The sequence below is a fragment of the Schistocerca serialis genome, chromosome 1, assembly GCF_023864345.2.
Source record: "Schistocerca serialis cubense isolate TAMUIC-IGC-003099 chromosome 1, iqSchSeri2.2, whole genome shotgun sequence".
NCBI lineage: Eukaryota > Metazoa > Arthropoda > Insecta > Orthoptera > Acrididae > Schistocerca > Schistocerca serialis.
Genome location: NC_064638.1, coordinates 18,717,664 through 18,742,100, shown reverse-complemented (window position 1 = coordinate 18,742,100; position 24,437 = coordinate 18,717,664). Strand labels below are relative to the sequence as shown.

Here is a 24,437-nt window from a genome sequence, read left to right as displayed (position 1 = left end):
AGGCCCCTCTGGTACCCGCTGAGGTGCGACCTTCCTCTCCCGCAGTCAATGAACCGACAGTCTGAACCCACGTATATGCATATTACCCCATCCTTATCGGTGACGGATAGCGACTCGGTGGCGTAACCGACTCCGGTCCAATCACTTCCACTGTGGACTCCGGCTTGAGAATCTGCCAGTGGAATTGTAACGGATATTTGCGTCCCCTTACAGTGTTGCAGCCCCTTCTTTCCTTCTACTCTGCCACTTATATTGTGCTCCAGGACACCCATTTTGTCAGTTCTTACTCACTGACCCTTCGTGGGTTCCACTCTTTTTGTCGGAACCGAATTGGCCCCTTGCGGGCTTCTGGTGGTGTTAGCACCTTGGTCCGCAAGGACATTGTTAGTAAATGGGTTCCCCTCCTTACCACTCTGGAAGCCGTTGCTGTCAGGGTCCAACTGGCCACTCCCTTCACAATCTGTAATCTTTACCTCCCACCTGACAGGCTGCCCACATCCCATGCACTCACCACCCTTCTTCAACAACTCCCTTCTCCCTTCCTGTTATTAGGGGACTTTAATGCCCACAACCCTCTTTGGGGTAGTCATACGACTACTGCCCTGGGCAGGACAGTTGAAGCTGTTCTGGCAGAACTTGACCTCTGTTTACTAAACACAGGCACTCCCACACACTTTAGTGTGGCACACGGAACTTTCTCAACAATTGACCTCTCCATCTGCAGTCCCAGCCTTCTTCCCTCCATTGAGTGGGGTGTCCATGATGACTTATGTGACAGCGGCCATTACCCGATTGTTTTAACCTTCCTTCAGTGTCTCTCACTCCATCACCCCTTGCCCCCGCCCCCCCCCCCCCCCCCTCAGGTGGGCCCTATCTAATGCTGATTGGGGTGCCTTCTCCTCTGCTCCCATCCCCCCTGTATTGCCACACGTCAGTGTTGATGAATCTACTCAGACCTTGACTGGCTCCATCCTTTCAGCAGCTGTTTCTGCAATCCCTTCTTCTTCAGATTCCGCCCGCCGGAAATTGCTTCATAGAGTGGGTGTTAAAACAGGGTTTCAAATCCCTTTCAAATAATGGTCAACAGAAGTTCAACCACATTTGAATTCAGCTACCCATTTGATTATCTGTTGAAAGGAAAGTATCAGATTGCTAAAGAAAATCACCAATTTCGTATGGCTTTTGTCGATGACAAACGTCGAAACTAATTATTTTGAGTGTGTAGTGTTCTAGTTTATTCATTGAATTAAATACACAGAGCAAGACTACTTTAAAAAGCTGTACAAACAAAACAATTCCACAGATTAAGTTGACAACTGACTTGTATAATTGTACAACATGCACTACTACAACATAAGTAAAATTTCATTCATACCAATGGCATCTCTGTGTTTTGATAGTTTGTCTTTGTAAATAGAATTGTGTGCTGTGAGCGAAAAAGTACCAGTACACTACACAGCAGCTGCATTTACTCGGCTCTGTCCTGTGTCACAGCAATGATTACTTTGACATCTTGTAGTTTCTCTAGCACTAATGCACCTTTTGCATGCATAGAATGATGCAAAACAATGTTACGGTTTGTTGGGAATCCCCAACTTTTTTCAGAAATAGTACATACTTCATTGAACACCAGTGCAGTTGTGGAAGTACAATAAACTTACATTCAAGAGAATAGATTCTAAACATCTGACAAAAAAGAAAATGAAAAAGCTATTTGGATAATCAAGAATAAACCATTTTGCCCTCTCATGAACCATGGACCTTGCCGTTGGTGGGGAGGCTTGCGTGCCTCAGCGATACAGATGGCCGTACCGTAGGTGCAACCACAACGGAGGGGTATCTGTTGAGAGGCCAGACAAACATGTGGTTCCTGAAGAGGGGCAGCAGCCTTTTCAGTAGTTGCAGGGGCAACAGTCTGGATGATTGACTGATCTGGCCTTGTAACATTAACCAAAACGGCCTTGCTGTGCTGGTACTGTGAACGGCTAAAAGCAAGGGGAAACTACAGCCGTAATTTTTCCCGAGGACATGCAGCTTTACTGTAGGATTAAATGATGATGGCGTCCTCTTGGGTAAAATATTCCGGAGGTAAAATAGTCCCCCATTGGGATCTCCGGGCGGGAACTACTCAAGAGGACGTCGTTATCAGGAGAAAGAAAACTGGCATTCTACGGATCGGAGTGTGGAATGTCAGATCCCTTAATCGGGCAGGCAGGTTAGAAAATTTAAAAAGGGAAATGGATAGGTTAAAGTTAGATATAGTGGGAATTAGTGAAGTTCGGTGGCAGGAGGATCAAGACTTTTGGTCAGGTGATTACAGGGTTATAAATACAAAATCAAATAGGGGTAATGCAGGAGTAGGTTTAATAATGAATAAAAAAATAGGAGTGCGGGTTAGCTACTACGAACAGCATAGTGAATGCATTATTGTGGCCAAGATAGACACAAAGCCCATGCCTACTACAGTAGTACAAGTTTATATGCCAACTAGCTCTGCAGATGATGAAAAATTGATGAAATGTATGATGAGATAAAATAAATTATTCAGGTAGTGAAGGGAGACGAAAATTTAATAGTCATGGGTGACTGGAATTCGTCAGTAGGAAAAGGGAGACAAGGAAACATAGTAGGTGAATATGGATTGGGGAGAAGAAATGAAAGAGGAAGCCGCCTTGTAGAATTTTGCACAGAGCATAACTTAATCATAGCTAACACTTGGTTCAAGAATCATGAAAGAAGGTTGTATACCTGGAAGAATCCTGGAGATACTAAAAGGTATCAGATAGATTACATAATGGTAAGACAGAGATTTAGGAACCAGGTTTTAAATTGTAAGACATTTCCAGGGGCAGATGTGGATTCTGACCACAATCTATTGGTTATGAACTGCAGATTGAAACTGAAGAAACTGCAAAAAGGCGGGAATTTAAGGAGATGGGACCTGGATAAACTGAAAGAACCAGAGGTTGTACAGAGTTTCAGGGAGAGCATAAGGGAACAATTGACAGGAATGGGGGAAAGAAATACAGTAGAAGAAGAATGGGTAGCTCTGAGGGATGAAGTAGTGAAGGCAGCAGAGGATCAAGTAGGTAAAAAGATGAGGGCTAATAGAAATCCTTGGGTAACAGAAGAAATGTTGAATTTAATTGATGAAAGGAGAAAATATAAAAATGCAGTAAATGAAGCAGGCAAAAAGGAATACAAACGTCTCAAAAATGAGATAGACAGGAAGTGCAAAATGGCTAAGCAGGGATGGCTAGAGCACAAATGTAAGGATGTAGAGGCTTGTCTCACTAGGGGTAAGATAGATACTGCCTACAGGAAAATTAAAAAGACCTTTGGAGAGAAGAGAACCACTTGTATGAATATCAAGAGCTCAGATCGCAACCCAGTTCTAAGCAAAGAAGGGAAGGCAGAAAGGTGGAAGGAGTATATAGAGGGTTTATACAAGGGCGATGTACTTGAGGACAATATTATGGAAATGGAAGAGGATGTAGATGAAGATGAAATGGGAGATAAGATACTGCGTGAAGAGTTTGACAGAGCACTGAAAGACCGGAGTCGAAACAAGGCCCCGGGAGTAGACAACATTCCATTAGAACTACTGATGGCCTTGGGAGAGCCAGTCATGACAAAACTCTACCATCTGGTGAGCAAGATGTATGAGACAGGCGAAATACCCACAGACTTCAAGAAGAATATAATAATTCCAATCCCAAAGAAAGCAGGTGTTGACAGATGTGAAAATTACCGAACTATCAGTTTAATAAGTCACAGCTGCAAAATACTAACGCGAATTCTTTACAGACGAATGGAAAAACTGGTAGAAGCGGACCTCAGGGAAGATCAGTTTGGATTCCGTAGAAACACTGGAACACGTGAGGCAATACTGACCTTACGACTTATCTTAGAAGAAAGATTAAGGAAAGGCAAACCTACGTTTCTAGCATTTGTAGACTTACAGAAAGCTTTTGACAATGTTGACTGGAATACTCTCTTTCAAATTCTGAAGGTGGCAGGGGTAAAATACAGGGAGCGAAAGGCTATTTACAATTTGTACAGAAACCAGATAGCAGTTATAAAGAGTCGAGGGACATGAAAGGGAAGCAGTGGTTGGGAAAGGACTGAGACAGGGTTGTAGCCTTTCCCCGATGTTATTCAATCTGTATATTGAGCAAGCAGTAAAGGAAAGAAAAGAAAAATTCGGAGTAGGTATTAAAATCCATGGAGAAGAAATAAAAACTTTGAGGTTCGCCGATGACATTGTAATTCTGTCAGAGACAGCAAAGGACTTGGAAGAGCATTTGAACGGAATGGACAGTGTCTTGACAGGAGGATATAAGATGAACATCAACAGAAGCAAAACGAGGATAATGGAATGTAGTCAAGTTAAATCGGGTGACGTTGAGGGGATTAGATTAGGAAATGAGACACTTAAAGTAGTAAAGGAGTTTTGCTATTTAGGGAGTAAAATAACTGATGATGGTCGAAGTAGAGAGGATATAAAATGTAGACTGGCAATGGCAAGGAAATCGATTCTGAAGAAGAGAAATTTGTTAACATCGAGTGTAGATTTAAGTGTCAGGAAGTCGTTTCTGAAAGTATTTGTATGGAGTGTAGCCATGTATGGAAGTGAAACATGGACAATAACCAGTTTGGACAAGAAGAGAATAGAAGCTTTCGAAATGTGGTGCTACAGAAGAATGCTGAAGATAAGGTGGGTAGATCACGTAACTAATGAGGAGGTATTGAATAGGATTGGGGAGAAGAGAAGTTTGTGGCATAACTTGACTAGAAGAAGGGATCGGTTGGTAGGACATGTTTTGAGGCATCAAGGGATCACAAATTTAGCATTGGAGGGCAGCATGGAGGGTAAAAATCGTAGAGGGAGACCAAGAGATGAATACACTAAGCAGATTCAGAAGGATGTAGGTTGCAGTAGGTACTGGGAGATGAAGAAGCTTGCGCAGGATAGAGTAGCATGGAGAGCTGCATCAAACCAGTCTCAGGACTGAAGACCACAACAACAACAAACCATTATGGCTGGTACCATTTTGAATGATTATCTCGAGGCCTGTGAAGGCTAAAAGCTGTCGTGAAATGGAGGCTTTGTACTTAGATGTAGCTTTTTAACTAGAGCAAACATTACAATGATTTTAAAGACAATGAAACACAATTTTTGAGTCAGGTGTGCATTTTGAAATTCTATGAAAGTGTATTTACAAATTTTTAAGAAACAACTGATAAAAATGTAGACTTTGCCCCCAGTCTAGCACGTGAGAAACTGAATATGATTTTTACTTGTTCCTGCACCTTTTTTTTCTGAAGTGCATTGCATGTCGAACAGTATATCATGGGATTATGTATTACCCCAAAGAAAACGTAAATGACAGTAGTCATTTAACTGGAATTTCCTATGTGACATGAGAGAGTAGAAAAATTTGAAGTTGGTTTTTGTGAAATGCAGTATGAAATTGATCCCTAAGCAAGAACTTTCTTTGTTAATCACCTATTTCTGATTGTGTGCTCAGATTTTGTTACAGTGCAGATTAGATCAGATAATTAAAACATGATTATTTCTGTCTTTCAGCTGGAGTTAATAACGGAACTGCTTGGCACACCGTCGCTGGAAGACATGCGGTACGCTTGTGACGGGGCACGAACCCACATGCTGCGGCGTGCGCCCAAGCCGCCCTCCATGGCTGCCCTGTACACCCTCTCCTCACAGGCCACGCATGAGGCAGTGCACCTGCTGTGCCAGATGCTGGTTTTTGACCCTGTAAGTAACCACACATTATGAAAAAGTCTATTAATGGAAATTAGAAAAGGGAAATTTCATTGTAGCAATTATTATCTCTTTATGATTCTAAATTGCCACACATACTCTGCATTATAAACTATTTCTGTCAAAGTAATATGACAAACCAAGCTGAAATCCAACCAAAGTACGGTTCCGTTGACTTACCTAGTAGTAGTAAGATTTGGCAGAAAACTTTTTGCTGAACCATACATTATATAATTCTCAGCAGTTATGGTAATTGTTCCATCAGCTGCTATCCAAGAAATGGTGGTTGAAAGAACTTGTCATTATATTATTATTGTTGTTGTTATAGTAAGAGCAGTAATAATTCACCATTAAAGCAGAATGTGTCTGCTTCGGAAACTAATTTTGAACAGGAAAGCAGATATTGAAAACAGTGAGGCCAAAGAAACATCCTCAGAACCAATTTCGTAGGTTAATCAGTTGTGACAAAACACAAACGTTAGGAAACTTGGATTAAAATTTACAGATACACTTAGAAAATGAAACCATGTGATTTGTCAAAATTATAAAACATAACAAACAAAACAATTCATTTTAATACAATTTTACAATATTTTGCTTATGTATATAGACTGAAGCAGCGAGTGAAAATTTGTACTGAGGCTGGGAATCGAACCTGGTTCGCCTACTTAATAGGTAACTGTGTTAGCCACTAAGCCACCTCGGCGTAGCAATTCACACAACAGCACTGAGTACCCGGCAAACATCCTTGCTTGATCCATATTCTCACTGCCACTCCAGTCTTCTTTAAATTCCCCATTACTTAACAAGCAGAATTGCTGAGGCTCTCAATATTCTGGAATAGCACCTCAGCATCGAATGTAAATGAGGCATCTGGCCTGAAATGCAGGTGCAGGTACTGATACAAATGAAATGAAACAATTTCAGAGGCTTCACTAGTCTGTGTGAGACCAGTAAAGTCTCTGTAATTGTGTCATTTCATATTTAGCTTACTTTTTAAATTACAGTCAATTAAATTGTGCTTACATCTGTTAACCTTTGCCCATAATACTCACTTCATGGTGTTTTGCAGTGAATGGATATAGATGTACCCATTATATGTTAACAGATTTTATGAGGTAAAATCAAGCAGATTTCTTAAGAAATTGTTTACACAACGAGCACACAAGTGCAGTAACATTGAGAATCGAATGTCTGAAGGCAAGTTTTACCTTTTCTTAGACAAAGAGGCACGTTACATGTTGAACACACCCACAGTGCTCTAACAGGAACAGAATGTGCGCTGCGTAGTGCCTACCTTTTAGATATGGTCTGATTTGGCATTAACTTCCAATCTAATTTATTTGTTCACATGTGGTTTACGTTTTTTGAGAGTTACGCCCTTCCATTTTTGACTTGCATCACTGCTGTGCACAGTAGCTTTGCCAAACAGTCCTTCATACAGTTTCCTTCAGACGTCTTTATTGTGAACTGCCCCATCTCAGTTTCTTTGTGGATGATAAATGGATTCATTAGACACACATCATTCAAGTAAAAAAAAAGAGAAGAAAAAAAGAACCTGTACCACCATTTCTTACTTTTGCAATCACAACGATAGTCTCCTTTTAGATGATCAAAATTCACAGCAAAATTCATACTGGTCAGTTGAAGGGGGATGCCACCACAGTACTTGACCCATCTTTTTGCTTCCTATTTACTCTTGTGGTGTCACTTGGCTCATGCATAGTGTAGATCAGGTTCACAGCTAGTTTATCCGTACACTTGTAAATTGATACCCCATGATTGCTGACTATTGTGTGATAGATGCTCATTTCATCCTTTTATCTTCTTTAAGTTTTGGGAGGAATTTACTTGGAGTGCTCACAGCTCCAACTGCAAACAATTTCTGGGATTTTAGTAGGATCAAGAGATTATAAAAAGTGAATAATTTAATCCATGAAAACAATATGATTTTTACTATAAAGTTCTTCACATAAACTTGTAACTACTGATGCACCCAGTCCCATTTCAGACTTCCCTCTACTTATTTTTCCAGTATAAATTACGAACTTCAAGTTATGTGCAGATTCATCACACAACATCTACGTTTTATAGCCTCTTTTCACAGGCTTGTCCCTCACATACTGATTCATCGAGCTACAAGTGATGATTACATTTCATTACGTTATCATTTGATTCTTTGCCATTTTCTTTGAAGCATGATAATATTATGTTATCACTGTTTACGAGTAGTTCGTATGTAGGGTCACTAGCAGAGTGTCCAAACAAACTTATATCACTATCTGAGCCTGATGGAAAGTCCTCAAAAAGAAATTTTCAAATTTCATCATAACTAAGACACCTCCTAGCCATACTAGTTGAAAGTTGCATATAAGTTGCATGGTAGTCAGCAGTGCTAACCTAGATTAAAGTAACATAAATATGAAATTAATAAACTTGTTTCACGTACCTGTCACTTAAGTTCGTTAGTGTGAACTAAAATTATGTATGGAAATTCTTACTTGAAAATAAAAGTAGTGTGTATGTGGAAAATGTGACCTTCAAAATCTACACCAGCTAAACCAAGCAAAACTTCTGCAAACCAATAAACAGATTGTAACGCAGTGACAATAGGATAGCAAAGTGTATAGTGTCCAGTTCCTTGCCATCTAGGGAGAACACACTCGACTAACTTGCCCAGTTCAGCCAAAAGGTGTTGTCAAATAAGCGGCTGACATTGATAACCACCACTCTTGAAAGAGTTAAAAGAGAAAATCTTGAATTTTATGAAACCAGGAGTAAAGCAAAAACAGAACAATGTAACTGATTTTGAAAATTTTTCACTGGCACTTGGTCTGAACAAGCAAAAAAGCTCATAACAAAAGAATGATAGAAATATGGAAACAGAAGAAGGCCAACCAACGTTTCTACACACTTGACCTATATGGACACATTTGAGTAAAAATTATTATTATTATTAGTTCTTTCTTTTCTCAGACGTTATGTCTGGTCAAAAATGGAAAGTGACGCGGACCTTGATCAAGCGTGACTTCCTTTTAACTGTACGGTATATGTTATATTGCATTTAGGAACTTTTGGGTAATTGAACATGTATCAATAATTACAGATTTCTGTAGTTGTATATATAAGTTTGGATGTAGCTGTATTGCATTGATGTACTGGTGGATATTGTGTGGTATGACTCCTGTAGTTGATAGTATAATTGGTATAATGTCAACTTTATCCTGATGCCACATGTCCTTGACTTCCTCATCCAGTTGGGTGTATTTTTCAATTTTTCTCCTGTTTTCTTCTGTATATTTGTTGTGCTGGGTATGGATATTTCGATTAGTTGTGTTAATTTCTTCTTTTTATTGGTGAGTACGATGTCAGGTTTGTTATGTGGTGTTGTTTTATCTGTTATAATGGTTCTGTTCCAGTATAATTTGTATTCCTCCGGTACATTTTGTGGCACATACTTGTATGTGGGAACGTGTTGTTTTATAAGTTTATGTTATAAGGCAAGCTGTTGATGTATTATTTTTGCTACATTGTCATGTGTTCTGGTGTATTCTGTATTTGCTAGTATTGTACATCCACTTGTGATGTGATCTATGTTTCTATTTGTTGTTTGCAAAGTCTGCATTTATCTGTTGTGGTATTGGGATCTTTAATAATATGCTTGCTGTAATATCTGGTGTTTACTGTTTGATCCTGTACTGCAATCACGAATCCTTCCGTCTCACTGTATATATTGCCTTTTCTTAGCCATGTGTTGGTTGCGTCTTGTTCGATGTGTGGCTGTGTTAGATGATACGGGTGCTTGCCATGTAGTGTTTTCTTTTTCCAATTTACTTTCTTCGTATATGTTGATGTTATGTGATCTAAAGGATTGTAGAGGTGGTTATGAAATTGTAGTGGTGTAGACGATGTGTTTATATGAGTGATTGCTTTGTGTATTTTGCTAGTTTCTGCTCATTCTAGAAAGAATTTTCATAAATTGTCTACCTGTCCATAATGTAGGTTTTTTATATCGATAAATCCCCTTCCTCCTTCCTTTCTGCTTAATGTGAATCTTTCTGTTGCTGAATGTATGTGATGTATTCTATATTTGTGGCATTGTGATCGTGTAAGTGTATTGAGTGCTTCTAGGTCGGTGTTACTCCATTTCACTACTCCATATGAGTAGGTCAATATTGGTATAGCATAAGTATTTATAGCTTTTGTCTTGTTTCTTGCTGTCAATTCTGTTTTCAGTGTTTTTGTTAGTCTTTGTCTATATTTTTCTTTTAGTTCTTCTTTAATATTTGTATTATCTATTCCTATTTTTTGTCTGTATCCTAGATATTTATAGGCATCTGTTTTTTCCATCGCTTCTATGCAGTCGCTGTGGTTATCCAATATGTAATCTTCTTGTTTAGTGTGTTTTCCCTTGACAATGCTATTTTTCTTACATTTGTCTGTTCCAAAAGCCATATTTATATCATTGCTGAATACTTCTGTTATCTTTAGTAATTGGTTGAGTTGTTGATTTGTTGCTGCCAGTAGTTTTAGATCATCCATGTATAGCAAATGTGTGATTTTGTGTGGGTATGTTCCTCTAATATTGTATCCATAATTTGTATTATTTAGCAGGTTGGATAGTGGGTTCAGAGCAAGGCAGAACCAGAAAGGACTTAATGAGTCTCCTTGGTATATTCCACGGTTAATCTGTATTGGCTGTGATGTGATATTATTTGAATTTGTTTGGATATTGATTATGGTTTTCCAATTTTTCATTACTATGTTTAGGAACTGTATCAATTTAGGATCTACTTTGTATATTTCCAATATTTTTAGTAACCATGAGTGGGGTACACTATCAAAAGCTTTTTGGTAATCAATGTATGCATAATGTAGCGACCTTTGTTTAGTTTTAGCTTGATATGTCACCTCTGCATCTATTATCAGTTGCTCTTTACATCCTCGTGCTCCTTTGCAACAGCCTTTTTGTTCTTCATTTATAATTTTGTTCTGTGTTGTATGTGTCATTAATTTCTGTGTAATGACTGAAGCGGCTGGGGTGGATGAAATTAAGTCGGAACTCATAAAATACAGTGGAATGTCAGGTCTTAAATGGCTACACAGGATAATTGAAATGGCCTGGGAGTCGGGACAGGTTCCATCAGACTGGACAAAAGCAGTAATCACACCAATCTTTAAACATGGAAACAGAAAAGATTGTAACAACTGTAGAGGTATCTCTTTAATCAGCGTTGTGGGTAAAATCTTCTCAGGTATTGTTGAAAGGAAAGTGCGAGTATTAGTTGAGGACCAATTGGATGAAAATCAGTTTGGGTTTAGGCCTCTTAGAGGTTGTCAGGACCAGATCTTAACTTACGGCAAATAATGGAGAAGTGTTATGAGTGGAACAGGGAATTGTATCTATGCTTTATAGATCTAGAAAAGGCATATGACCGGGTTCCTAGGAGGAAGTTATTGTCTGTTCTACAAGATTATGGAATAAGAGGCAAACTTTTGCAAGCAATTAAAGGTCTTTACATGGATAGTCAGGCAGCAGTTAGAGTTGATGGTAAATTGAGTTCATGGTTCAGAGTGGTTTCAGGGGTAAGACAAGGCTGCAACCTGTCTCCACTGTTGTTCATATTATTTATGGATCATATGTTGAAAACAATAGACTGGCTGGGTGAGATTAAGATATGTGAACACAAAATAAGCAGTCTTGCATATGCGGATGACTTAGTTGTGATGGCAGATTCGATTGAAAGTTTGCAAAGTAATATTTCAGAGCTAGATCAGAAATGTAAGGACTATGGTATGAAGATTAGCATCTCCAAAACGAAAGTAATGTCAGTGGGAAAGAAATATAAACGGATTGAGTGCCAAATAGGAGGAACAAAGTTAGAACAGGTGGACGGTTTCAAGTACTTAGGATGCATATTCTCACAGGATGGCAACCTAGTGAAAGAACTGGAAGCGAGGTGTAGCAAAGCTAATGCAGTGAGCACTCAGCTACGATCTACTCTCTTCTACAAGAAGGAAGTCAGTACCAAGACTAAGTTATCTGTGCACCGTTCAATCTTTCGACCAACTTTGTTGTACGGGAGCGAAAGCTGGGTGGATTCAGGTTACCTTATCAACAAGGTTGAGGTTACGGATATGAAAGTAGCTAGGATGATTGCAGGTACTAGTAGATGAGAACAATGGCAGGAGGGTGTCCACAATGAGGAAGTCAAAGAAAAACTGGGAATGAACTCTATAGATGTAGCAGTCAGGGCGAACAGGCTTAGATGGTGGGGTCATGTTACACGCATGGGAGAAGCAAGGTTACCCAAGAGACTCATGGGTTCAGCAGTAGAGGGTAGGAGGAGTTGGGGCAGACCGAGGAGAAGGTACCTGGATTCAGTTAGGAATGATTTCGAAGTAATAGGTTTAACATCAGAAGAGGCACCAATGTTAGCATTGAATAGGGGATCATGGAGGAATTTTATAAGGGGGGCTATGCTCCAGACTGAACGCTGAAAGGCATAATCAGTCTTAGATGATGATGATGATGATGATGATGATGATGATGATGATGATGATGACTGAAGTTAATATTTTGTATATTGTTGGTAGGCATGTTACGGGGCGATATTTAGCTGAGTTTGCCGTGTCTGCTTGATCTTTAGGTTTCAGATAAGTTATTCCATGTGTAAGTGTATCGGGGAATGTGTATGGGTCTGCAATGTAACTGTTAAATAATTTAGTTAGATGTGAATGTGTTGAGCTGAACTTCTTTAGCCAGAAATTTGCTATTTTATCTTTTCCAGGGGCTTTCCAATTGTGAGTAGAATTCATTGCTTGGGTGACTTCATGTTACAAAATTATCACTTCAGGCATTTGTGGTATCATCTTGTATGTGTCTGTTTCTGCTTGCATCCACCGTGCATGCCTGTTATGTTGTACCGGGTTTGACCGTATGTTGCTCCACAAGTGTTCCATGTCTGTTATGTTTGTAGATTGTCTATTTTAATGTGTGTGTTATCTATTGTCTGGTAAAATTTCTTTGGGTTTGTGTTGAATGTTTGGTTTTGTTTCCTTCTATTTTCACTTCTTTTGTGTCTTCTAAGTCGTTTGGCCAATGATTGTAATTTCTGCTTCTTTTCATCTAATTGCTCTATCGCTTCTTGTTGTGAGATTTTACCTAACCTTTTTCTTTTTTTTCTTTTTTTTTCTGACATTTCATTTCTTATAAATTGCGTTAGCTGTCTGATGTCTCTTCTCAGTTTTTCTATTCTGATCTGTAGCCTGTGTTGCCATGCTGGTTTTGTGGGTTTCTTCTGTGTGTTGGTTGGTTCTGATCTCTGCCTAGTGTGTATATTTAGTGTAGTGAGTGCTCCTATATAAACCAGTAGTTGTAACTCTTCCATAGTTGTGTTTTCATTTATTTTGTTGTGTATGATTGTGTTGATAGTTTTTATTGTTGTTTCGACTTGTGGGTTATTTGGCGGTCTATGCAAGAATGGTCTAATGTCTGTATTTGTGTCTTTGTATTCTATATATGTCAGCTGAAATTTTTCTTCTATATCTAACATGTGTGTCACTTTGTGTTCTATTTGTGCTTGTTCTGGTGGCTGCCTTAAGATTTCGTTTTCCTCTGATTGTTTAATTGATGCGTTTTGTCCTTTGTTTGTTTGCTCTGGGATGTTTGAGTCCAATACTGTATTTTCTTCTTCTTCTGATTGCACATTGTTTTGTTCTAGTATTTGTTGTACTTGTTGTTTGATGTTTTCTAATTCTGACTGGGGTATCCTGTTATTTTTGATTATTACACGGATCTGATCAGCTAGTCGTTGGTCTGTTAAAAATTTTAATTCTGGGTATCTGGTAATAAATGTTGTGTATACTTGTGATCTGTATCGAGTTGTGTTGGTTCCTAGGTTTGTTGCTTGGTAATAACAGAACATGAGGTGTCAATTAACTTCATCTGACCATCTCATCCTCTGTCTTTGTTTTCCTTCTAGGGTGGTTGCAGGAAGCATATCCTGCAAAACACCTCTATTTGGATTTAAATCATTTTCCAGTTGGCTAGCAGTGTCATTACCATTGTGAGCGGGCATAGGGTTCAAGCGTCGTCTCCGACCATGGCGGCGCTTGTCTGAGGCTTCTTTAGTTCTGTCCTGAACCAACTAATCACACTAAAATGGGGGTTAGCCCTATTAGTGGTTTGTTCTTTTCGTCGCCTTTTACGACTGGCAGAACATACCGGGGGCCTATTCTTTTCCCGGGCCTCCATGGGAATTATTATTATTAATAATAATAATAATAATAGTGGTGATGGCGGTGGTAGCATTTGTAAAATGTTGATGGGGATTAATTTTAGATGAGACAACTGGAGTGTGGCTTCACTGAGAGTTGTATGTAAATCTGTATTACTCATATTATCTGGCAGTCATCTTGTATAAAACACATGCAAAACTGTACAGAAATGGAATCTAATATGAGACCTAGAGAAATTTATTCATCTGCAACTGTTGAAAATGGAAAAGCAGATTCTTTGCCAATTTTTTATGAATGCCTGTCCATAATAAAATTTTTACTAAGTGCAATATTCCTGTTTATCCACATGAAAAATATGTACCAAGCTACCACGTGAAAAATCTATAAAAAAATTATTTTGATACCCACTGCTTGCAGAGAAGCATCATAGTTTCACTTGTGGAGAGCTTGGAATCTGTGTAAGTAACGTCAAACTACTACGTCTAGCTACATGAATTTGTTTTTAATTTCTACCAGTGTTGAAAAGTAGAGATTTCTTCTGAACAAATTGGTATGCATTGCCTTATTAGAGCTTAAATAATATGGATAATATGGAGCTGTTCCACCTATCATTCCTAATTAATTTTGCATGTACCTATGTTGTACTTCTGGTACAGATTCAGACTGATAATTTACATAAATACAAAGCAAAAGTTTAAATCTTCTCTACTAATACATTTTGAGTAATTTTTACCGTAATAACTGAACCATATTGAGTTGTTGCTTGTGAAAAGGAGTATTGAGGTATCGCCAGGAGGACTCAGTTTTTCACAAAAACATAATAAAATTCAATACACTAGTCTCCTTGCCCCATCTCCAAACATTTTTTTAAAGAAAGGTTCAGAATCTGACCGAATGTGGCTGATGACTAAATGGAGCTCATGTAGTGGATTATAACAGCCTCTAACGATATGAAAGTGAAAGACAAGCAAAAATAGACAGACCTAATGGATCTGCCATAGTAGCAAGTCCACAATAAAACTGTATTGTGAGATCAGATATGACCTCAGAAGGCAGTTGCCTAGTACAAAATTGAAGAAGTTAAGGAGAAGAAGGAAACATTTAAATTACGTAAAGTCATTGCTTAAATTACTGAATAAAGTATAGTTTTAAACTTGGGTTGTAAGTCCTTTGAGAAAGCTAATATACAGTTCCATCTTCTGTGGAAAAATATTGGAAGAACTGATTAAAACATTTATTTAAAGTTTTTAAGAGATAATTAATTACATGATTTTATTATATTTTCTTCTAGGTTTCTGAAAAAAAGTATTTTATTGTTTGAGATATTGTGGACTATTCACGGGGGGGGGGGGGGGGTGGGGGGGGGGGGGGGGAGTGGAGGAATGTTTTGTTGCGACAGCATGAGGTAAATCTGTTATGTTCATATAGGAAGAAGATATTTCTGGGCCATTCATATATGCACAATTAAATACACAACTGATAAATGAAACATTGCCAAAGTTTTTGAATTTCAGGAGTTGCTGATGTTTCACACTAGTGTCCCCATTGCGACAAAATCTCAACAGATGGAATCTGTGGCTTGATAGGATTCATATTGGTCAGTGGCATTGTGAGGGATCATATTTCAGTGGAGTGAAATTTCATGACTGTGGGCCTCCCTTCAAACAAAAGGAAATCTAAGCAATGTCATTCACCTAACCACATGCAGCCGTCAGCTCTCACCGCCGGCACACCAGAAAAGTGGCAGAGTACACAGCAGAACGGTGGAAAATTCTACACAGTGAGTGACCTCTGAGTTCTTTAGGCAATACCTTGAACGATATTATTGAGATTGCTCAGGGAAACATATTAGATGGGAAAGCACTATATGAAGCTGAATTTTCTCCTTTGAGCCATTTCAGATTAATACAGCTCTGTCAATCAATGTGTTTGTATTTGAAGACTGTTAAGTAATAACTTGTTTATGCATGAAACATTTCATTTGAGCAGAAATTGACTCGGGCATGTATCGATTTCCACATCGTCGAAAATGTTTCGTTGGTAGTTCAAAGCTATAGAAGCAAACTCAACTGAGACAGTGTATTTCTTTTTTTTAGAATAACGAGATTGGGTCCATGAAGTTCTGTTGGTTTTTGGCATACTACCTGACAAACCTGGCATTCACGGGTGTACGTTTTGCCAATTTTCTGTTAAGAACAAAAATAAAAAGTGAACTGTGTTTGTAGTGAAGTATTAGTATTGAAAAAGCTTCATTTCCATGTATTAGTGCGAACACCTTTGAAATTATGAAACAGCTTCGTCAACACACATTGTTTTCGCCTAATGTTGTTTGTGCTTCCCAGTTGTAAGGTGTCAATAGTGCTGCCAGGTGTTAGGGATTTCCTTAAATTGACTCGATTGTGGGAAGGTCCAGTAGTAAAGAAGAAACATAATAAAACTTCATACATAATGCAACATTTTTTCACATATCTCAGTGCTTTATGACATTGTACCTCCTGATGTGTGTTTCATACAGTAATATTCCACAAACCAAACAAACATCATACAGTGATATTATTTTGTAGGTACATTCAGTGGCGTATGTGGATACTGCCTGAAAAATTTATTGTGAATACAGTTAGTAGCACGGCAAAACTCGGTAGATAAGCTAATTTGTTAACGCAAAACTAATTTACGCTGGAAAAAAAATAGTTCAAATTTTGGCCACCAGCTGCAAATCTATCGATTTTTATTAGGAACTGTCAGTGAGATGCCGTATCTGTAGAACTGTACGATCGACAGTCGGTTGAGGTAGTTGCGGTGGAATTGCGCAATGTGTTCCTGTGTATTGGCCTTCGCATCAGTTAGAGATCAAATGTGTCCAGTATAAACCTGTTCTTTCACATATTCCCAGAGCCAAAACTGTCACGGACTCGAATCGGGTGATCTCGCAGGCCGAGCACCCGGAAAACCTCCGGAGATAACACATTCGTGGAAGGTCGCATTACGGAGGTGTTTCACTGGGTGAGTGACGTAAGATGTTGCCCCGACTTGCAAGAAAAGAGTCATTTTCACAGAGTCGCACTCTTCCGAGGCAGAAATCACACCTCGTACGAGGAGATGTCGATAACACGCAGACGTACACAGTGCACACAATAGGCCTCCTGGGTGCTTTCTCTTCAAAGGAGAATTGACCGAGAAGAGGTGCTCGTAAATACACACCACACATTCACGTATGAGGTGTGCAGTGGCTCTTCGTGTACAACACGTGGTTTAACAGTACCCCAAATTTCCCAGTTCTGTACTCGCTGTACAGTGTAGGATAAAATATGCCTCATCACTCCATAGAATATTGCACAGCCACATATTACTAATTTCAATCTGTGCAAGAAACCTAAGAGCAGTTTCAGAACGTAGCAGTGAATCGTGAAGTGTCGTGCGCTGCAACATCTGTGTTTTGTACAGGTATCGGTGTAAAAGAGAGTGCAAAACTTTCTGTACCATTGACCGCGGGATTATCAATTCTCATGACGCTGCACGAGCACTGGCCCTACTCAGGGTGTGTGTTGCAGACTCATCTACAGCAGCAGCAGCAGCAACAGCAACAGCAACTCGTCACTAACTTCCAGTCGGGTACAACGAGATCACATGCTTTCAAATTTCATTATCACCTTTAAACCATTTAATGACATTGGGCTTCTCATCAGATCTTTCAAGTCGGTGATATTTTATCAATACAGCACTGTGATTGCTGCTGTTCACTAGCAGCACTCGGACACTCTTCTCGATAGTGGTACTGTTAGCTCACGTTACGGTTTGTCGAATGACAGTGCGAACGGCATATCGTCGTACGGACGGCGTGTAGTGCCAGATTTGTACCTGGGGGGCGAAAAGTGGAACTAATTTGTTTTGCAGTGTAAATCGGTTCTGCATCAACACAATAGCATATCTACCAAGTTTCACTGTCACTGATAACTATGGTCCGCACTGGACTCCGTGAGTAGGTGTCCTTTAATGAAACCACTCAGTCAGGGAATGATACAATGCGAGTTCACTTGGTTTGCAGCTATTTCACAGGTACAAAAATAGTTAAATCGCTATATTCTTGTGTAATTGCAGAGTGAATTCAAATCCTGGTTGTATATCATCTCATCCCACCACCTTACCATCTTCATCACTGTTTTTACCAATATCTTACATATTTGAAGTGAGTTCCGTAGCTCACTCGGTAGTAGAAGTCTCGAGTTAGCTAGAGGCACACAAAAAAGAATGAAAACTTTGCCGGTCGTGTCACGGGTGGTGGACAGAGAGAGGAAGGAGGTTGGAGGGAGGATTGTAGAGGGCTGGCTGACAGCTCAGAGGGAAGCAGGAGGTGTGTGCCAGGCAAAGGTAGCAAGCTCAGAGCACAGAAATGAGGCACACGTATAACTGACAGATCGCTGCAGCTCCCGATGACGACGGCACAGAAAAAGCGCGTGCCGGCGAGACGGACCCGGACGATGTGTGTCGTGAAGCGGTCGCCGAACTGTAGCACGTCGTGTGTTCTGCCACTGCCGGTCAGCTCCGCTCGCGGCCCCAGTTCGGTGACATCCGTTCGTTCTCGTGGACAGCAGATGCCCAAATAAAGTGCTATCTAGAGTTTGCAACAGAGCTGGTATGTGACGTGACTTCTTTCCAAGGTGGCTCTCCTCTGACCGGATTCGGTACTCGGGCAAATAGTGCACTCGTATCTTCCACGAGGGGGTGACCCCTGCGACGAGGAGTTAGGAGTGGGAATACGAGTGGCCTAAGGATAGACCAGGATTTTGTGTAGGTTGTGTGGGCAGCTTAACAGTACTCCCCTTCCCTCAGTATGCTTACAGGCCGGTTAAGCTCCAAACCCAGCTCGTAAGCCGATCTCCTGTGCCGTATCCTCGCACGACCCCGACCCTCCTTGCACCTCCGAGAACTGACTGCAGAGCAGCATTCCTCTCACCGTAGGGTATAGTCTTCTCCCTGCTGGAGCAACCGAACCGTGTCTTTCACGAGGGTTTCCACTGTCTATCGGTGTGCCCGGAAATGGGGGACATCTTACTCACAATCCTTCACACGCTTCCTAAAGTCGTGTTCTGCCATCAGTCTGATGTACACGACATCCCGGTCCGTCCCTACTCCACTCTCGACCCCTCATCGTAGGGGTCGTATACCGGCGGGAGACTCGGGTGCGAAACGTGCTTTATTCGCCCACCGGGCTCGTCCTACTCTAGTTGTGTCACAGGCTTATCCTGTGCCACCAGAGGCAGAACCCCCTATGAGAGCAGCCACGCCATGTACTGGCCCTGCTGCAATTTATGCACAGCATTTTATTTGGGCACAACTACAACTGAATTTCCCCTTATGGCAAACGGTCACGTAGTGGCAAAATGTGCTGCTGAGCACGGTGTGCTCGAGTTAAGTGGCTGCTACGTGACAAGCACCATCTGGATCCTAATCTGGCACCAGCTTTGCTGAACTACGTAGATGGGAGATATCTTCACAACATATCCTTTGCTCCCATAAGTCTCGTGGACGCAATCCCAACTAACCCGTTGCACCCGTACCGTCTACCGAACAGTCTCCCCTTCTCCTGCGTAGGCTCTCGATCGAATTCTCTGTGTCGTGTCATCGTGAACTGCACAAATTCGTCAGTTGCACGTGTGTCGCATCCCTGTCGGACGTACACGTGCTGTCTCTTCCTCCTGAATTCCTACCCCTACGTGCCTATTGCCATCGTCCTCCGCTCCTCCCCCCCTCCCGTATCTTTTTTCACACCCCGTCCGACACAACCGCTCGACACAATCTAACTACCCCATTTTTTGTGTGTGTCTTTCTGGGCTCACGCTTGGGTCTTCCTCATTTTGCCCCAACTTTTTTCCCTTCAAAAATTGTTACACTAACACTATAAATGTTTTATATTTGGTTAGATGTACTCTAGAAAAAATTTTTGTCTCAATAAAATGACATTAAGCCGTGCCAGTTAGAGTGACAAATTTTTGTAGTGATGCTTTAAGGTTTTATAGTTTTTAGCCAGTGGAATGTACAGAAAACTGTTACCAGTCAATGTTGTGGATTAGTTATTAGTTCCATAAACCGGTTTTCAAACGTTTCACGTGGTGCACAGGGGGTTTCATAAGCATTTCACAGCGTAATTCTGTGACTGGAAGATTGAACGTGCACTGAAGCATCACCGTGAGTAAAATAAATAAATATCAATATAATAGAGGGAAACATTCCACGTGGGAAAAATTGTATATAAAAACAAAGATGAGGTGACTTACCGAACGAAAGCGCTGGCAGGTCGATAGACACACAAACATACACACAAAATTCAAGCTTTCGCAACAAACTGTTGCCTCATCAGGAAAGAGGGAAGGAGAGGGGAAGACAAGCAAGACGTCTGCTTGTGTCTGTATGTGTGGATGGATATGTGCGTGTGTGCGAGTGTATACCTGTCCCTTTTCCCCCCTAAGGTAAGTCTTTCCGCTCCTGGGATTGGAATGACTCCTTACCCTCTCCCTTAAAACCCACTTCCTTTCGTCTTCCCCTCTCCTTCCCTCTTTCCTGATGAGGCAACAGTTTGTTGCGAAAGCTTGAATTTTGTGTGTATGTTTGTGTGTCTATCGACCTACTAGCGCTTTTTATATATATATAGCAATTTGGACTTGCTGCAACAGTATGGATGGCTTTGTTGTTAATATCCATCTATCGGCTTCCATTGTGATGGACATTTTGTAACCGTCACTCACTTTTCACATCATTTGCATGTATACACACAATAGTTACTAAACTTTGCCAGCAACCAGCATGTGCTGTACAACTGTTACTTGTTACAAAGATCTTCATATGAAGATATAATGCAGAAGCCTACTTTGCTCATTATTTGTTTTTGTTTGCATATAATAAAGTCAATATACAAAATCTTTAATCAAAACTGGCATTAACACAAATGCCCAGAAATACTATAATATAAAGTTATAGTATTTGCAGAGAATTGCAACTGTTGGTATGAGCACGAACTTTTATGTTTGAAGGCAAGGAGAACAAAACTTTAGATGAACTGATGACTTTAGCTGTTTTGAACTAGTTAGTCTTTGAAACTCTGAAGGAAAAATTTGTTCCCCAGTTCAGTCTGGTCATTGATTAGGTAGTCAGATGCTGTATTTGGGTCGATACAGATTCTGATTTCTTCAGGATGGTAAAGTATCATGCCTTTGTTGTCAAGATGACGTACTTGGAGGTTCTGTTCTGTGCTGTTTGCAGAATTATTGTGTCGGGCTACATGCGCGGCAAAGCTGGATTTGTTCAGGTTATTATCACATCCGTGTGCTCTTTAAATCTCGTTGTGAAGTTTCTACCAGGTTGTCGAGTTTGGAAGCTCGCTTTGTGTTGTATGTCTCGAAGAGTACGGTGTTCTGGCTACAATAACAGATCGATAATAACAAACACGACATTTTATTATTTCAAGAATACTGGTACGGGAAAACACTTGCCACGGAGTTCTGGGACACACAGGCTGAATGTCAATGAGGCTGACCGGGCCCGACTCCACGAGATGTCAGTCGGCCGGTAGGTAGAGTACACTAAGGTGAAGTGGCGCACGCATCCGACAGTGGAGGCCTCTGCTGGTGCTGTCGTCTTGCACTTTCTGTGGCACGCTGTACAGCTGCACGTGCAGATGTCCATTGTGGAATGTTATGCAGGTCACTACATTTAGCAGTACGGTGAAAAATCCTCCCTAGAAGAGGCAGACTTACAAATGTGGTCTCCTTGTTTGTGGGTGGTTGTACAATAATTGGTGGGTTTAATTTCATTGTAAGGATTGGTTTCTCTATTATAGCAGGATTCTACCATTGCCGAAAGCAATTGATTCACTAATTTCTTTTTCTTTACGTCTTTCACTTGTGTCCGTTGCGATTTTGAGCATGCGATTAACCGTTGCCCTGACAGATGTTTTTTTTATGTTGACGTGGATGGCAAGAAGAATTGTATATGGTAGTATTGGTGGCAGTTAGCTTCCTGAAAATTTGTAAGTTATGTTTTTAAATTTTATTTGAGATAATGCCTTTTGGTTTAATGTTCTACAGAGAACTGAATCTTATGGTGTAATTTATTAAGTTATTTGGGTAGATTTTCTATTTCTTTTGTTGTTCCATAGATCAGAATGAGAGTGTCATCAACATAGCATTTGTAGTAAAGTTCTAAAATAGTTGTTTTCAACATAATTAATATATATGTTTGCTAGCAAGTCTGTAAGATAACTACTCATTGCCAATCCATCTTCCTGAATGTGAAACTTATTGAACTGGTAGTAGTTGTGTGATAATACAAGTTCCGAGATCTCTGAGTTTGTGGATTTCAGCTCTGCTCATTGTTCCGTGTTTGAGTATGTTATTTCATATTGTACTGATTGTTTGCTTGACAGGTATGTCTGTATATTAGTAGACTGTGTCAAGAATGCAAATCTAGCTGTGGCTGCGGTGGGGTATCTTATGTGCTACTGATGATCTCATAACAGTTTTGGACAGAGAAATGATATTCAAATACATATGCCTCACAGGTAGATCCATTAAGTTTCCTGCTGATTTTATAGCTTGGACTATTGATAGAATTGCCCGCATCTCGTGGTCGTGCGGTAGCGTTCACGCTTCCCACGCCCGGGTTCCCGGGTTCGATTCCCGGCGGGGTCAGGGATTTTCTCTGCCTCGTGTTGGCTGGGTGTTGTGTGCTGTCCTTAGGTTAGTTAGGTTTAAGTAGTTCTAAGTTCTAGGGGACTTATGACCACAGCAGTAGAGTCCCATAGTGCTCAGAGCCATTTGAACCATTTTTATTGATAGAATTCATAATGGGGTGTATTATACAATCTAGTTCATAGATCTTAGGTCGTGATCTCGATTTTGGTGCTGATAGGTTCATCACTGCACAATGCTTTGCTTATATTGGTGTCAGTAGAAGTTGCAGTTTTTGAGTTACTCTTTAATTGTTTCTTGGAATTTGAGGTTACGGTCATATGTTATTTTTTTATGTTATTATTTCTGAAAAATTCATGAATTTTGTTAATACAATCAGATTCGTATATGACAACAACTGTGTTGCTCTTGTCTGCTGTGACAACAAGGACATTTTCAGTTGAAAATTTGTTGCTGTATCATGCACTTTTTGTTCTGATCTGTGTTTCTCATAATAATGTCATTTGCCTTGTGGACTACAGCATTTTGTTCATTGTACTTTAGGTTAGAAGTTGTTAATGCAATTTTTGTGCTCACTATTAATGTTTTAATACTGTTTTTACTTAGTGTGGGGACAATATTGTGCTTAAGGCCTTTGTTTAACAGTTTTAATTCATTACTGCTGAAGCATATTTCTGTATTCTTGACCTTCTTGAAAAATTCAAAATCTTTATCAACACAAAGACAGCCACTGGTTTCAAAACCTTAGTAATTCAAAACAGTTAATCAGTCGACGAATCCCCCCCAGTGCCCCCCCCCCCCTTTCCCCTCTATCCCTCTCTTTACATCCTTATTATATTGATGTCTATGTAAATATCCTACCACAGAACAAATCCTGTACTAAATCATGAAGGCTTTCACGACTGGATGACATAGCTGCTGGTAAACCTTTCGGGATGTGAGGTCGTGGTCCAAGAAACTCTTCTGTTCCTGGCCTTTTGTCCAGGACTGCGCTAGACATCCTCCGATGCACTCCTCCGATGAGGCTACCCGACTGACCAGTCGGACGCCCGAGAGCGACATATATACTGTAGGAAAGGGGGCACGGTCGGAGTAACATGTGATGAGCAGATTTTGCATACGTGCTTCTATATTCGTGAAAATAAGTCAAGTACTCCATTCTGTGAAGGATAAACGCCCTCCTCTGTCGACATGTGGTTTATACAAAATTCCGTGTACGTGTGGTGAAGTTTATATTGAAACTACCAAGGAGAGCGTAGGTACACAGCTAAAAGAGCACAAAATTCTTTGCAGACTAGGAAAAATAGAGAAATCATCTGTAGCAGAGCATGCTCTTCAGTCAGGAAACGGCAAAGTAAAGCTTTCTGAAACAGAAATTTTATCTACAATGTCAAATTATTATCCACAACTATGTAGAGAAGTCATTAAAATTTATAAGCATCAGGATAATTTTAATGGAAAAGAGGAGGCAATGAAACTTAGTGGCATATGGACAGTAGCTCTGTAGAATTGCTAGACAATTTTGTCTTGTGCCGTGGATTTTTCCTTGTGTCTATCACCTTTTATGTTAGCTAGCTCCACTTCAGGAACCTGCTGGTCTCTCTTTTGATGCGGGTGTTGCGCGGTCACTCTGGGAGTCGGCACAGACACAAACGAGGAAGGGGAGAAGTTGTGATACCCGGCGGCAGAAGTCCAGACTGATCTGTTTGTGCGCTTACAGATTAATA

The 24,437-nt window shown here is 40.3% G+C and overlaps 1 protein-coding gene across 2 annotated transcripts in view; it reads left to right on the top strand.

The window, feature by feature from the left end:
* Window positions 1-24,437, top strand: part of LOC126460616 (serine/threonine-protein kinase NLK) — a 450,646-nt gene that overhangs the window by 386,003 nt on the left and 40,206 nt on the right. For both annotated transcript variants that reach the window (XR_007585943.1, XM_050095928.1), the window contains exon 7: window positions 5,591-5,779. Coding sequence is in view for 1 of the 2 variants with exons in the window: in XM_050095928.1 (XP_049951885.1) it covers window positions 5,591-5,779 (189 nt within the window). In the remaining variant the exon portion in view is untranslated. The remainder of the gene's footprint in view (window positions 1-5,590; window positions 5,780-24,437) is intronic.